The sequence below is a fragment of the Caretta caretta genome, chromosome 7 (assembly GCF_965140235.1).
Source record: "Caretta caretta isolate rCarCar2 chromosome 7, rCarCar1.hap1, whole genome shotgun sequence".
NCBI lineage: Eukaryota > Metazoa > Chordata > Testudines > Cheloniidae > Caretta > Caretta caretta.
The window spans coordinates 11,426,261-11,442,217 of NC_134212.1; the positions used below are offsets into that span (position 1 = coordinate 11,426,261).

At 43.1% G+C, this 15,957-nt stretch overlaps 1 protein-coding gene across 1 annotated transcript in view; it reads left to right on the forward strand.

The window, feature by feature from the left end:
• Nucleotides 1–424: 424 nt before the first annotated feature.
• Nucleotides 425–15,957, forward strand: part of GXYLT2 (glucoside xylosyltransferase 2) — a 29,943-nt gene continuing 14,410 nt past the window's right edge. The window contains exons 1-3 of the mRNA XM_048858773.2: nt 425–879; nt 9,213–9,402; nt 9,654–9,785. Of these exons, the coding sequence (XP_048714730.1) occupies nt 593–879; nt 9,213–9,402; nt 9,654–9,785 (609 nt within the window). The 5' untranslated portion in view covers nt 425–592. The remainder of the gene's footprint in view (nt 880–9,212; nt 9,403–9,653; nt 9,786–15,957) is intronic.

The following is a 15,957-nucleotide window of genomic DNA, read 5'->3' on the forward strand; positions in this document are numbered from 1 at the left end:
ACTCCTAGCAGGCTATGGGTTTATTTCAGGATTAGCATCCCTGTTTTACGGATGGGGGGGGACCGAGAAGCACAGAAAAGGGAAGGCCCCAGCCCCAGAACTCCCCATGCGGGCTGGCACAGAGCATTGACAAGAGCCATCCCTGGGTGACTCCCCGCAGACAAAATACCCAGTGACACTGGGAGCAGAGCCCGATCCCTGCTCCCCAGCTGCCTGCTCTGACCACTAGATCCCTCTGCCTTCCTAGAGCCCCAGCCCAGGCGCCCCCTGCCCTCACCATCAGCCCAGGCTCCCTCCATCCAATGGAGGCAGCCTGTGGCTAGTACCGCGGAGCGGAGGGGAGCTTGGGAGAGCTGCTATTCCACACAGTACGGTAGGGGTGAGCTCCGCCCCGGTTTACCCTCTCCTCCCCCGGCCCCGGAGCAGCCAGCGCGGCGCAGCAATGCGAGCCGGGCAGGCGCCCCGCGCACGGTGCCTTGGGCTGCGCCCAGCCGGCCCCAGGGCGTCCAGTCCGGCTCCCGCTGGCCAGCGCGCGGGATGAGGAGCCCGTGCGAGGCGTTCCCCGGGGACTGAGCCTCCCTCCCGCTGCACCATGAAACTCTACTGCAAGGTGGTGGCCATCCTGCTGTGCCTGGGGATCCTGCTGCTGCTCTATCTCTTCGTGGGCAACGCGGATGAGCCGCCGCTGCAAGGGGCCAGAGAAACCCGCTTGCCGCTGCTGCCCGTTTCCCCCGGACCGGGGGGCCGCGCCCACCCACTCTTTGCACATTTCCAGCCCGTGCAGGCGGCGGCGGCAGCTCAGATTTCCAAGCGGGAGCCACGTCTCAGCAAAAACCCCGGCAAGCGGAGTCCGGCGCGAGGGAAGTTTGCAAACGTTCGGTAAATGCGGCTGCTTTTGTTTTATTTTTTTTTTCCGGGGCTTGGCTGCAACAATAGAGGATTGGGGGCGGCGGGAGGGAGGGAAATTTCCGGGGTAAGTTTGCAGGGAGGGTTGGTCCGGGATCTAGAGATCCCGATTCCGCTGCTCGGACGGCAGCGGTTTGGATCAGAGCTTCCTTGGTTGGAAGCGGGATCCTTCCTCGACAATATCTTGGCATGGAGCAGCAGCCCCTGTAATGCGTTTTGTGGAATGTGTGGTGCCCCGGGTCAGTTTCAGCGTTGGACTCCTCGCGGGTCGAGTCGTGGCAAAACTGCACCAGAATGCACTTTCCTGGGGAAGAACTTTCTATGTCCTTTCACTAACTTGAACCCCTCTGGTTTGAGTCGCACACTGACCTTTTCCTTTGCTTTTTAATTCCTGCTCAAATAGCCCAGTTTTTTTTTTCACTCTTGAGTTTGGCAAATACATCACGCGCTCTCCCTCTTTAGGTTGCAAGGCCACGGATTAGTTGCACTGCACACAATAACTGGAAGCGTATAAACTGCTTCTCCTGTCTCCTAATCGACTTTTCCTTGAAACATCGGTGTCTGAGACCCCATGGAAATGTTTGGAAGTGCCATGCAGAGGTTCTGTTTTTAACCTGTAGAAAAGAATTCCCATTTCTGTACAGGTAACAGACGTGTGTGGCTCACCTTTGTGAGAAAGCAGCCTTCATAAGCAAAACCATTCTGACTGGTTTGGGGGTTCTTTGGAAGTATAAAGCTGATTTAAAAAAAAAAAAAGTGTAATTTGGTAGTGATAGATTACAAATAGGTGAGAAATTTCTGTCAACTGCAATGGCTAAACTTGTGCTCATTTTGTATTGAAAGTGAGTGAAAACAAAATGAAATCAGATGAAAGGTGAATAGCTATTTGTGTATGGCATTAATAACATTCTAATATATTTTATATAATGAGTTGGCATTAAACAGTTAAGAGAACAATGAATACTTCTTGTTTTACCATTGTTTTTTATATATGAGTGCTGTTAAGAAAACTTTGCTAAATGATGTTTGATTTAATGTGAGCTAGCTTTTAAAATATTTTGCAACTAGAATATTTTTTTAAAAAGTTACTGTGATTATGAATCAGAAAAGTACAAATATTTGCACTGTTTTTTTTTTTCTGTGGGTAGACGACTCTTTTTCTCCTCTGCATTTTAGCTGTATTATGGTGAATGTGACTGAACTATCAAATGAACTTTGTATGTCTTTGATTCATGATTTCACAGAGATGCTCAAATAAATTGGTTAGTCTCTAAGGTGCCACAAGTACTCCTTTTCCTTTTGCTGACTGAAAGACTGTCCCGTTTTATAAGATCTTATTCTTTAAGTTATTAAAGCAGTTGGTTTCTTACAAGCATTGTATCTATATTGAGCGCAAGTGATGTTTACTGTGACTGGCAATGGATCATGAACAGAATTCAAATTGATGTATTAAAGCTGGATTATTTACATTAGCAACTGTACCTCCTGAAGTCATTTTTCTTTGGAGCATATCTCTTAGATTATCATGGAAATCATGGACAATAGTAAAAGAATGAAGAGCGAAAGTAGCAAAATCTTCTGAAGAGGGTAAACAACCCTCCCATTTCAATGAATAAGAATCATCTTATGTTCTGAAAATTTGACATTATCTGGGTTTTGCTTGTTTATTGCATTTTCAAGTACGTTTTACAAGGTCTGCACAAGGAAACCTTGTTAATCAGGAGCACTCCCCCCCCCCCCCCCAAAAAAAAGAAAAAGTAAAGAAGCTGCATTTAAACACTGCATTTTCTTCTGCTTTCATTAAATTTCTGTGCTCTTAGGGCGTGATCCTGTACCACTGAGGTTAATGGGAGTTAGGTCACTGATTTCACTGGGAGCAGGAGCAGATAGTTAGGGTCCAATTCTGATACCCTTGCTGATCAGTTCTTTATTGCACTAGCCATTCCATTGTTTTTTCTGGGACTACTGCCAGAGAGTATTACTCTCAGTTCAAGTCAGGGTATAATTTGCAAAGCATGTAAAAGTTATGTCATGGCTAGAAAAAAAATTCTTATTTCTCTAAATAGTTAGAAGACCAGTGACAGACCCAGGTTTAGGCTAGACCAGCAGTTCTCAAATTGTGAGTCAGGACCCCAAAGTGGGTCAGGACCTTCTTTTAAGGGGTCGCCAGGGCTGGCTTAGACTTGCTGGGGCCTGGGACCGAAGCCTGAGCCCCACTATGTAGGGCAGAAACTGAAACCTGAGGGCTTCAGCCCTGGGCAACGGGACTCAGGTTACAGGCCCCCTTCCTGGGGCTGAAGCTCTTGGGCTTTGACGCCCCCCACCCTGCCCCGCCCCCGGTGGTGGGGCTTGGGCTTTGGCTTTGGACCTCCCCAGAGCGATGGGGCTTTGGCGGGCTCAGGCTTTGGTCATGTAATAATTTGTGTTGTCAGAAGGGGGTTGTGGTGCAATGAAGGTTTAGAACCCCTGGGCTACACCTCTCTCTCACTAGCCTGCTGAGATGATCTGCTTGGTTTCTAGGGATCTAATTCAAATCTCATTGAAGTCAACAGAAAGTCTCTAATTTCGAAGGGCTGGAATCAGGCTCTGGAGAAATAGGCCCTGATTCGGTAAGTTTGTTATGCCTCTGTCTAACTTTAGGCATGTGAGTAGTCCCATGCATTTAGCTGGGGCTTACATATGCTTACAGTTAGACGCAAGTTTATGTAACTTGATGAATCAGGGCCTTAGGCCATTTGGTCCCTGCCATACTCTACACAGGCAAAAAAAGGTGGTTTTATTTTTTCACCTGAGTTAAGCTAATTGATTAAAACCCCAGTCCCATAATTCCTTTAACGTACCTGTAGTGAGGACATCATTTCACACCTTTAAAATCATTTGACCTGGAAGTATGTAGGCTGCAACACGACCAGACTTTCTAGGTATGCTCAAATGATCTTAAAGAATGAAACTTTGTCTACATGGGCATTGAGGGGGAATTAATTGACTTAACTCAGTTGAGTTAGCGTAGCTTGATTGGGAAAAATGCACCCTTTTTTGGCTCATGTAGACAGGGCATTACAGTGTGTCAATGATAGAAAAAAGCATGGTTTTAAAATGTAATAGCTAACACGTTTTAAAATCTTAGTGTAGACAGAGTAAATGGTAAACTTAATGTGTTAGCTACTACCACTTGCTCCGTCTACATTAGAAGATTAAAATGTGTTAGCTGTTGAGTTTTAAAAACATACCATTTTTCCTAGTATGGACAGGGTTTTAGAAGGTGAGGCCTTCACTGAGCCCATATTTTCACCTGCTGAAGTTCCAAGGACAGAACTGAACATCCTCACTTGTTCTATTTTGGTTAATTATGGTTTTTGGATTATTTTTTGTAGGTGTCTCTTAAAGCTCAGCATTGTTTGCAAAGTTCTGTTGTGCTTTTAAAGTTGTTCTCTATTTCAGCAGTTGGCTAAGAGCCTGATCTTGTGAATCCTTACACTTGTGAGTAATGAGTCCCATAACTTTCAGTGGGATTACTGATCTAAATGAGGGTTAGCAGGTTCTGGCCCCAAGTATGCAAAAGGTTGTCTCACCTCTAAGGGGATAAAAACAAACAAACAAACTAGGATCTATGGTTAGTTAAGGTGGCAAGACTTGGGAAGTGGAACTGCAAAGTCTTAAAAAGATACTTGTCAACATGTTTAGGCCTCCCAAAAGTGTTTCCTTTAAAGAAAGGTGTGATCTAGTAAGATGCTCTTTCTTTGTATAGTATAATACTATTCCTTTTTAAAACGAACTTTGATTGGATCTTCATCAACCCAAAACAGCAAAAGTTTTAAAAAATCCCAAAAACTTGTGAGAATTTTTATTTTTTTTTTTTACTGTTTTTCCCCATTACCAAATTTAGAAAAACGTTAAAATTTCAACAAAACTTTTTGATTAAAAAATTTCAGTCACATCTAATGTATAGCTGGTTGGCAAAAATGATCATATTTTTAATTTTGAAAATTTTGGGCATCTCTAGTATATATATATTTTTTTAAGTGTCACTGAATGTGTTTTTATTTCATCTATCCCTATACCACAACCATTATTTCAGTGCTGACTCCCAGGAAAGAAGCTTATTTAATGAATCACCAGTCCCTGTAAGGTTTTCCTTTTTGGATCAACTCTCCAAGTATTGCCTAAATGTAACCGTGTTTATATTGTGAGATATGATGAGATCATAACATGAGACTTTTTTAAAGTATTAAATTGCATCCTATAGGGATGCTGCGTGGAATTTACCTTCCTCTAAGAAAATTTGCAGGCTTGAATAGATTAGCAGGTTGTGTAAGGAGGCAAGGATGTGTTGTCTTGTATGGATCTGGATTGGTTCTGGATAGGTGATGGTCTGATTATGGTAAAGCCTCTGGCTGTGACAAATGAGAAAATTAGATTTAATCTAAACCCATGGAGAGGAAAGTGTACTGTTGTTCTTGGGATCTCAGTTTCTTGCCACTATCTCTGTTCCACCCAAGGAAACCATGAATACAAACAGTGTTAAAGCCAACAGTTAAGCAACTGTGTAGAGTTTGGTGATGCTGTATCCTTGAGGGGCCTAATGCTGACAGCATTATTATACCCTATTGTGTGCTAACAGAGCTGGCTTAAACTTTTCTATGACAGATGCTAAATGTTTATGATATGCTTTGCAAGTGCTTGTCAGGGCTTTATGTAGTGCTTAATGTTAAAGCTGTCTGTACTTGGACTAGTATGTAATGAGGCTGCTGATGGCATATTAGAATCTGTCTTATATGGATACTGTAGGGAAGTCTCTGTTCTGAATTAATCCTATCTGTCTGTTTCTTTTCTCCTGTCTTTCCTCTTGCTCCTTGCTCTGCCTAAATACACCTGCCCAAACTAGGTTTATTTATTGGGCTTAGTAAAAGGAGCTCAAGATAGCAGAAAGCTCCCATTTTATGTAATCACTTTGGTTGACTGTTTTAAAACCCATCAAATGTCATCTACTTTAGACTAATATTTTAAAGTGAAGTATTCCAATCATTTAAGAATGGAAAGAAAATTATAAAATCCACGTGTGTAACAATCATTAAAAACAAGTAACTACTTCAGTGACCAATCAATCAGATTATAAATGAATGAACACAAATATGCAAACAGAGTAAGGGTTTGCTAATAATAATCTAGTGCTTTGTAGCATCAGAGTGTTTTGCAAATGCTAATTAATCTCCTTGAGACTCCTGTGGTAGCTATTATAATCCCATTTTACAGATGAGGAAACAAAGTCATCAAGACTTGATGAAAGCCTCATAGGGACAGTATCAAAGATGGAATTCTTGGTTCCCCATCCATTTCAGATCATAACTATTAGTTATGCCTCTCCATAATGAAAATATTTTAATATCTTAAACTGATGACTTCATCGGATCAGTATTTGTTTCTTTGGCTTTACCAATTGCTTATGTCTCACTTAAACAAATCCTAGAGCCTTTATGAAGGTCACCACAGCATTTAACAAATATGCGTTTTTTTGTTAAAGCATTTTTTTTTCAGGCGTTTAATTTGCATCAATCGTCTTATTGACTGATGTAGCAGTTTCCAGCCAGACAAAGTGTCGGAAAACTGTCTGCTTCCAAATGTAGTTGTGCCAATTAATGGTTAAATACTAACCAATTAGAGAAGGCTTTATATAATAGCTGGATTCACTGAGTATGGTCCCTGTACAAGACTTCGGCCCAGATTCAAAGTAGACCCCTCTTGTCCCAAAATAACAACTCTGTTAAGTGAGCTAACAGTGTATCTTTCTTCCTCCTTTTTGGAAGCTCAGTGTGTAACACTATCTAAGTGTGTTCTACACAGAGGATAAGATCCTACTGCTGCTACCAGCTAATGAATTTTCTTCTTTAGCTTAAGTGGTAGAGACCTGTGCGCTTTGTGCTGAATGTTCTGTGCCAGATCCTTAGCCGAGGTAAATGGCTGTACCTGCATTGAAGTTAATGAAGTTGCATCAGTTTACCCACGTTGAGGATCTGGCTCTGTATCTCTCTTCACAGCCCATGGTGACCTGTAAGAGCTGATCCGGTCTACCACTTGCTAACCTTATACTCAAGCAACAGTAACCATTTAGTGTGATCCCCTATCTAGACAAGGGACTTGTGGTATGCACACATGCTGTACGTTACTTCTGCCCAGACTGAAACTAAGGGTATATCTATATTACAAGCGCTGCAGTAGCTAATCTCTGGTGCTGTACTGTAGACAGTTTCTCCAGTGACGGAAGAGTTTTTTTCCATAACTCTAGTAAATCCACCCACTGGAGAGGTGATAGCTGGGCTAATGGAATAATTCTCCCATCGACCAAGCTGCATTGACAGCAGAGGTTAAGTCGACTTAACTACATCACACAGGGTATCAAATTTTTCACTGTGCTGAGTGATGTAGCGACGTTTTAAGTGTAGATCAGGCCTGAAGACAGCAGCTGTACTAGGTGGACCAAAAGGGAACCTCCTTTGGGCTGAACCCATTGAGTCTGTGTTCAGCATGCCTTGGCTGGAAGACCCTTTTTACGTAGCTTGGGAGGTTGCCCTTTGAGTTCACTCTCTGCATGTGTGGCCGAGAATTGATAGTGGTTAAAAATGCGCACAACAGCGCTTTGGGCTTTGGCACGGGCACCTGAAATGTCCTAATATGAGGTTAGAGCTTTGTCCTGCTCCCATTGAAGTCTGTGGCCATAAGCTATATCAAAGTAATTCACATTTATATTCTACATATGGCTTGATTTAGAGACTCAATTAAGCGGAAACATTAAAGAGATGGTTAGAAGGAGGGAGCGGGAAACAGGATCTGTATGAGGAGCCAATTATTCATTTTAATAATTCAGTGGTTTTTACACTGATAGTCTGGAAAGTAAATACCACTTCACATAAACGTAGTGTTTCATTATTTATACACTGTTGAAATTGAGGTTTAATTATGACTAAAGACCAAGACTTTTAAACCATTAGTGAAACATGTTGCTTTGTGCGGTCTGTAAAGTACTGGGGGCTTAAAGCATAAGCAGATTATTCTGCAGTACAGGACGACAGCTATCATGCTGAGGTCATTATGAACATTGTTAGTTTCTGGAAAGAGACATCCCGAGTTTTATTAATTAATTGCCATTTTCTCTTTGTAATTTCTTTAGGCCTTTTGTTTTGTTGGTAATACTAGCTGTACTGATTGATTTTGTGCATGTCAGTTTGTGTATACTGAGCTGGGACCAGGCTAGGATTTATTTCCTCACTTCAGCGATATATCACCTTTATCCTTTTGAACAACCCAGTGATAACTGTGATGCTTGTGATTTACTTATTTTTTCTATGCATCTGGATAGCAGCATGTTTAATGTGGTTCAGATCGGCATGCAAATAGGACAAACCAAGAGAAAATCATTCTAGGAATGACTTTATTTCTATACCAATAAATGAAAATACAAAGGCCAAAGTTTTCAAAAGTGACTACTGATTCTTCGTTCCCAATTTGAGATGCCTTAAAAGCCCTATATGAGAGCTAGGTATCCTTATTTGTTATAAAGGGGCCTGATTTTCAGAAAGTGCTGGGCAGTCAATCTGTAAATATCAGGCCCCTTGAAACTGTCTCAGGTTTAGCACGCAGAAAATTGAAGCACCTGAAATCACTAGTCACTTTTTAAATTGATGCAATGGGCCAATCCCTTTTCTCAGTGGAATTCATGACCCAAGATACAATGGGAACAGGATGAGGCACAGTAGGATGAGTATAAAGGGCCTCTGAAAATGCCTTTTACACATCAGTTTTGGATATGTATGTTCGCCTTTTATATACTGGTCAAGCATTCTAAAACTTAAAAAAAAATTCAGATGGGAGACGTGCTCTACTCAAACGGACATAATGGGCTTGATGCAGAAGGTCAGACTAGATGATGATAATGGTCCCTTTTGTCTTTAAAATCACTGAATCTAGAATAAAAACCTCACTCACTCTTCAAAAGCCAAACAATGACTTTCTGTGCTGTTAATTCAGTGTAACTTGCGTGGTACAGATGTATGCGGACAGGAAAAACTATCAAACCTGTTCTAGTTAAAGATACAGAAAATAACTAGCCTATTTCTTCATGTTCTCATGATCACATTCTTGATTGGACCCAGTGACTCACATTCTACATCCTGTTAACAAGCTCCACTCTAACGAATTCACCATTTTTTTTTTTAAATAGATGTAATGCTCTTTTAATGTAGATGCCCAAAAAAACTCCTCCACCCCCACTCACTTCAATTGCATGTTTTTTATTTATATTTATTTTTTAGAAGACCTGGGGAACAGAAACACTTGAAAGAACTTCCATCTCTGCAATGGATGCACCTGGCAGTTGTGGCGTGTGGCGACCGGCTGGAAGAGACTCTTATCATGCTGAAATCGGCAGTTCTGTTTAGCTACAGGAAGCTTAAGTTTCACATCTTTGCTGAGGATTCCCTGAAGCCTGAATTTGAGAAGAAGGTGTATCTGCTTCTTTCTCATTTTCAAAAACAATGCAATGGTTGTAGCCTGCAAATGTCTGATAACAAATACATGGATATCAACAAGTTAATTAGTGGATCGGATCTTTTTAAAAAAAAAAAAATGTGAGGGCTTGTTACTAACCATGATCTGTACAGGCTTTTCTTTTTTTAAATTGTTTGATTATTTAATAGTATTGCAGAAACCTGTCTCTGTATCTGAATTTTAATCCTGTCCCCCATGTTTTTCAGTTAAGGGAATGGCCTTCCTCTTACACCAAGAAGTTTGAATACAGTGTCTACCCAATTGCTTTTTCAGTAGGAAATGCTCAGGAATGGAAAAAATTATTCAAACCTTGTGCTGCCCAGCGCCTCTTTCTTCCGGTAAGGCACCTGGATTTCTGAACATGAGCTTCAGGAAAAGGTCTGTTTTAAAGTAAGGAAGCTTTGCCAATGTGAGATTGAAAACATTTTTCCAGCTGAAATTTCCTTTCTAGGACATCTTTATCTGTTTCTTTATCCACTTAAAACACAATCTTACCATTCCTCCCCCTGGCAAAGAATGCATGCTTCTTGTTTGATGCCAGCTCCTTTTGCCTGTTGGGGTTCAGTGTCAATGTTGTTTGGATGTAGGTGCTGTGTGCTTTCTAAACGTCACACTCCTTTAAAGATGCAGTCCTTGGTCCCCTTTCTCTCATTCCCTATGTGCCCCATTAGAATGGAGGGTTTTTTTAGGACTCTTCTTCCCCTGCCCCCACTTATACATCCAGGAAGCATTTTCTCAGGTTTGTCCCTAGAGAATGCAATTCCATGGTTCAGAAAAATGTGATCCCATGTGAGACTCTCAAAATCGTGGCGTGTAAAAAGCCCCTATGTTAGCTCCTCCAGCCTCTGCGCACATTGTATTGGCACCCTCTCCCTTAACTTGTACTGCCAACGATTCTATTTGTTTAGTAACATTTAGGGGGGAGGCTTTCAAAAGCATAAAGACCAGTTGGGTGCCCAATTCCCATGGAAAGTCAACTGCAGACACAAGGGAATGTTGGGGCTAGAGGCAGACAGCTGAGAGTCCCTGTGAAGTGTGTACACCAGCCATGGTAGTAGCTGGAGCACTGCATTCACACCCCGCCCACGGCACGTGTTCGGAGCCTGTAGTCTCATAGACACAGCCTTGACTGTGTAGGAGTCTTGTAGCTAAACACCAGGAAAACGGACCCCTAAGTGTGTTCATGGAACAGCATTTCCATTACCCAGTTTAAGAAGAGCCATGCCGTGAATGCGCCTGATCCTTCATGCCTTGTACCTCTGTAGTCATTTATGCCACCTGGATTGAGCCTTTTGGGGCAGAAAGACTGCTCCGTTGTTATTGACTGCTGATCTCCATCCATCCTTCTGGTGGTGGACAAAGGTTAGGTGTCCACGTTGATGCTTTTCGGTCTATCAGCAGCTTTCTGCCTCAAGGTGGTGGTGGTGGAACTTGCACACCCTACCAGGGACAGGTGGAGTTGGTTCTTGAGTGGCGTTGTTCTCTGAGAGGCTGCAGAAGGGAATATTGGACAAGTGCTTGTCAGCTCCAAGGGCTGACTTGTGTAGGGTGCCCTGAGGTTCTGTCCTGTCATTCCTCAGGTTTAAGGTGCTTGTGAGGAGATAGCGACATGATTGAGTGCTCTGCAGCCCCAGCTCGGTCTGTTTTCTCAGACCAAATCAGTTGGTTTTTTCCTAGTGTCTGACTGAGACTGGGGCATGGATGAGAGCTAGGTGGCTGAGGACCGTTGGGACTGAAACTAAGGTGATGATGAGCTGGGAAAAACAAGTGGTGGAAATAGCTGAGGTGGTAAGTGACCCTTTGGTTGAGGGGAGTACACCTACCTTTTGTTACTCAGGTTCATAGTCTGGAGTCTTACTGGATCCTGAGCTGTTTCTGGATGAACAGAGCTTTAGTTAAAGCTTTATTCATCTGTGCTTACCCACAGGGTTCCAGCCCCTGCTCATGAATACCCATAACGATGTCCACATTCATAACTTTGTCCCCTCAGGCTGAATCACTGCAGCGCATGCTATGTTTGCCCAGACCTAAAACTGGCTGAGACAATTCAGCTAGTGCAGAAGGCAAATGTTTCACTGAAGAATATTACACATGTGATGCGGAGGTTGCACTGGCTCCCAGTTTGTTTCATCATGGAGTCCAAGGTGTTTGCTTTACACCTAGAAAGCTCTTCATGGTTTGGCTCTTGACTATCTCAGTGACCAGCTCTCTCATCCTGTATAACCTCAACAGTTGAAATAAGGGACCATTTATACAAGCTGAGGATCTGGCCCATGATATCTCAGAGCTTTCAAGCTATCAGACCTTATGTTTGAGTGGTGGAAGAGCATTCGAAGTTGAAGGCCCTCAGCTTGAGAATTCCCCTCTGGAGTCCAACAGAGATCAACTTAGTTGGTCCTCAGGATGTGCCTCAAGACCCATCTATTCACTCAGGCTTCTTCTGAGAGGATGTCCTGAGCTGGGTGGGGGTGGCGTTCTTTTAATGCCCTTTCTACATTCCGTCTGTTTAAACCATTAAGTTGAGACGTGTTAAATAAATTAGCCTACTGATGTTGACAGGCAAGTGCGCAAATAAATAAACCCTTCCCCCTTTCTTCAAATGACTCCATGTCCTACGGATCTCTGAGTGGAACTGCATAAAACTTTAACACTTTTTTTTTTTTTTTTTGGAGAGTCCCAAGGGAACAGCAGCTGAGAGCACAGGCTATGTACCCCCTAAGATACACACATTATCTTGGTTCAGCTAATGCATGTGCTAATCTCAGGTCAGAATTCGAGGCTTTGGTTTACTCTCCTTTGAACTTCCCTGCCAATTAAATATCTTTTCTTTATGGAATGCCAACAGACCTGTGAAACTGGAAAGAAATGTACAAGCGTGCGCTGAAGGGGCCTTGTACAAGGAAGTTTCAAAGTGAATTTCATAGCTAATAATGCTAAGGCCATGTGTTGTCCCTGTAACCCCAGATAATGAAGTGTTTCATTTTGAGTGGCAGACTAATGCTGACATTCCTGATTTTTGTAGAATCTACCAGAGACTAAAATATTATTAAAATATTATGGAAGATCCACAGTAGATGCCAAGAGGGGGAAGTCACAGCGTCGGATTATAAACCTGTCATATCAGGCATAGGGTAGATGGACTGAACCTAAGGGTAATATGAAATCAAGTTTACATTGATGTTCTGGCTGCAGTCTATCTCTGTAAAACCAAATCAAGGGAGCTGCAGATCGGCTCTTAAAATGATTACAAATAACGGGCTTTTAAAACAAAATTACGTTGAGATATTAAGGGTACATTCATGTTACCAACCTGTTCAGGGTGGGTGGGTAGCAGGGTTAACCGTTCCATGGGAATAATAATATTTCTAGGAAGTTCCATCTGAGTATCTGCAATATCTGTGCAAGCATCAGTAGTCAGGTGGTGGCACCTTCACCCCCACTAGATACCATCTTACGCCACTGGTAGTCCCCTTGACTTCAGTGCACTCAGATGTGATGGGCGGCAATATAAAACCCTGAGATGGGTGCTGTGCAGTTTGAGGAAAGCTTGCAAAATCTGGCCCTTTTTCATTGCCCTGGTGGCCCTGTGAGTGAGCTAAATGCTGTCCACATTTCACAGATATGGGGACGGAGCAGTTCCCTTAACCTTTTTCTCTTCCTCAGAGTCATGCAGGAAGCCTATGGCAAAGCCTTCTGCCTGCTTGTCCTGTGCCTGAACCACAAGCCCATTCTGCCTCCCCAAAGGAAAATTGCTGCCTTCCTGTCCAGTGATGCTCTCAGCCTGGTCAGTGGGTTGTTGGCTGCATTGCTTTTGAATACCTGCCCTGGTCATTTCACTGGGAACATCGGCAGTGGCTTGGGAAGGGGTGAGCTCCTTAGGGCAGGGACCATCGCTTGTTTTGTGTTTGTACGGCGCCTAACACAGTGGGCACCTTGTCCATGAAAAAGGCTCCAAACAAATAATAAATAACAAGCATCTACTTTTCCACTGAGCAAGAAGCTGCAGAGATGGAGCCCTGCTTGCGGGAGCAATTTACAGACATCTGGGTGAAAACACGCTGTTTGTCTTGGACGCACAGATGCTATATCCCATCTAGAGAGCTGGGGTGGCCCTTTCACATTGCTGCGTGGAATTACAAAAATACTATAAATATGCAGAGGGCTTAAGGAAGGTTTCAGTCTTAATAGTAACTAACATGTACGCAGAATCTTCCATCCCAGATTCTCCAAGCTCTTCACACATAGAAGCCTGTGAGGGAGATTAGTGTCATCTGCACTTTACAGGTAACTAACGTGAGTCTGTTGAAATGACTTGCCAAGGGCCACATAGTGGATCAGTGGCAGAACTGGGAATAGACCCCAGGACATTGTCCTGACTGGAGTTTTTGGCTCTCTTGTAACTGGAGGTAGCTCAGTTTAATTGGAAATCCGTTAACTAAGATGTTTGTGGGTGCTAACGTAGACATTCCCCAAACCTGTGAGCCTGGTCACGGGTCAGCCCTAGGATCTGGACAAAACGCAGGAGTATGGACCCGCTGGCCAGTTGGAACTTATCGGCAGCACTGTGTCTCTCGGTACCACTATAAGCTTACCTGCCAGCATGTTATTACTTGCCAGCCTTGCAAACATAGGGAGAATCCACAGAGACAGAAGTTGTGGAATCAAATTACAGATAATTGAGTATTTAACTGAAGTGTCAAGCTAAATATAGCAAGTTCTGAAGAGAACTCTCAAAAGATTTATTAGCAAAACGCTACACAGCTGTGAAAAACATGGAGATTATGCTCTTCTAAACTGTAAATGGATTGGAGGGGGAAGGAAGGGGACAAGGAAAAGCAGGACTCTCATATTCCCAGTTGGTCATGTTCAAAAGTCACACAACTAGGAGGAATTCTATCACATCCTGACTCAAAAATCTTGTCTGGAGACTTGTTTGTTAGTATCGAGTACATCTGCTATTGCCAAAGTGAGACATTAAAACTGGGTTTTTCAAAAGCAACTAAGTGAGTTAGGGCATCCAACTCCCTTTGGCTTTCAGTGAGAAGGGAGTGCCTGTCTCCCTTAGCTGCTTATGAAAATCTCACTCTAGCAGAGCTCAAAGATTATTGTAAATACTACATTTGACTTGATTGTGGGAAGCACCAGAGTTTAAAATGAATTCCCTCCCTGGTTTAACCCCATTGACTGCAGTGAAGTTACATGAGGGACTCATTTGGCCACATTATTCTAGAAGTTGTGTATGACTTGGCCTTGGGCACAGCAGTTTACCTCCAGGAAGAGATGTGGTCTAATCACACTGACCTCTGCAGCTTAAAGATGATTTTTCACACTTCCTATGTGAACAAGGAAAGTTCTAAAGGCTTCGAAGAAATAGCAGCACTCCCCTTCCAGCCTGCAAGGAAGGTTTTGAAGGAGGATAATGAGTTCATTTTGCAGATCCTTAAAACTCTCCTTTTCCATGACGCCTACAAAAACTTGATTGTGGTTGGGCCGCTGGTGTGATGAGACTACTGCCTATCATGTTGACCAGTATTGTCTCATTGTTTCCTTGTACCGTCTGTGTCCATCTGTTAGCTCTTGTCTTGTACTTAAGCCTAGTCTACACTTAAAAGTTAGGCCGACCGTTTCATCAGTCAGGGGTATGAAAAATCCAACCACCTGAGTGCCATAGCTATGCTGACATAACTTCCAGAATAGACGCAGGTAGGTTGACAGAAGAATGCCTCCATTGACATAGTTACTATTGCTCAGCGGGCGGGGGGGGGGGGGTGCTATTCATACATCCATGGAAAAACACCTTCCATTGTTGTAGGTTGCATCTTCGCTACTGGGTTATGCCAGCATGACTGCGGTGCTATATCTGTGCCACTATACTCGTCGTACTATAGACAAGTCTCAGCTTGTAAGTCCTTCAGGGTAAGGACTGCCTTCTTGTTCTGTGTTTGTACCACACCTAGCACAGTGGGGTTCTGGGTCTTGACCAGGGTTTCTAAGTGCTATAGTAATTCTAATAATAAATAATAACTGACTCTACAGTGTGTTGAACATCCTGGGGCAGCTGACAAGGAAGCGTGTTTCAGCTTATCATCTTTTAGCTTCCTCCAGAGCTAGCAAGAGAAACTCGGGGCCCAGTTCTCTGAGTTTCACTGCCCCAGGAGTCCTGACTCCTAGTCTAACTCAAGCCTCTGCCTCTTTAATCTATAGTATTGGACTAATAATATTATATAGTTTTATTGCTATCTTCCTGTCACAGGTTGTGTTGTCTAGTAACTACAGGTGCCCGTTCAGAGGGAAAAACTGTTCTGTGCCACTTAGATATTGTGTGTGCCATTATCTACAGTAAGTTAGAGCCGAATGTATTATTCAATAACCAAGCGAGTAATTGTCTGCACGGAGCCCTCATCAGAGACATTATTTTCCACTTTAAAAAGTGCAGGCACCCCTTTGGCTTGTCAGGCTGGCCAGGGAGAATGTGCCTTTGTGATGTCAGAAATGGGGTGGAGCTGTCAT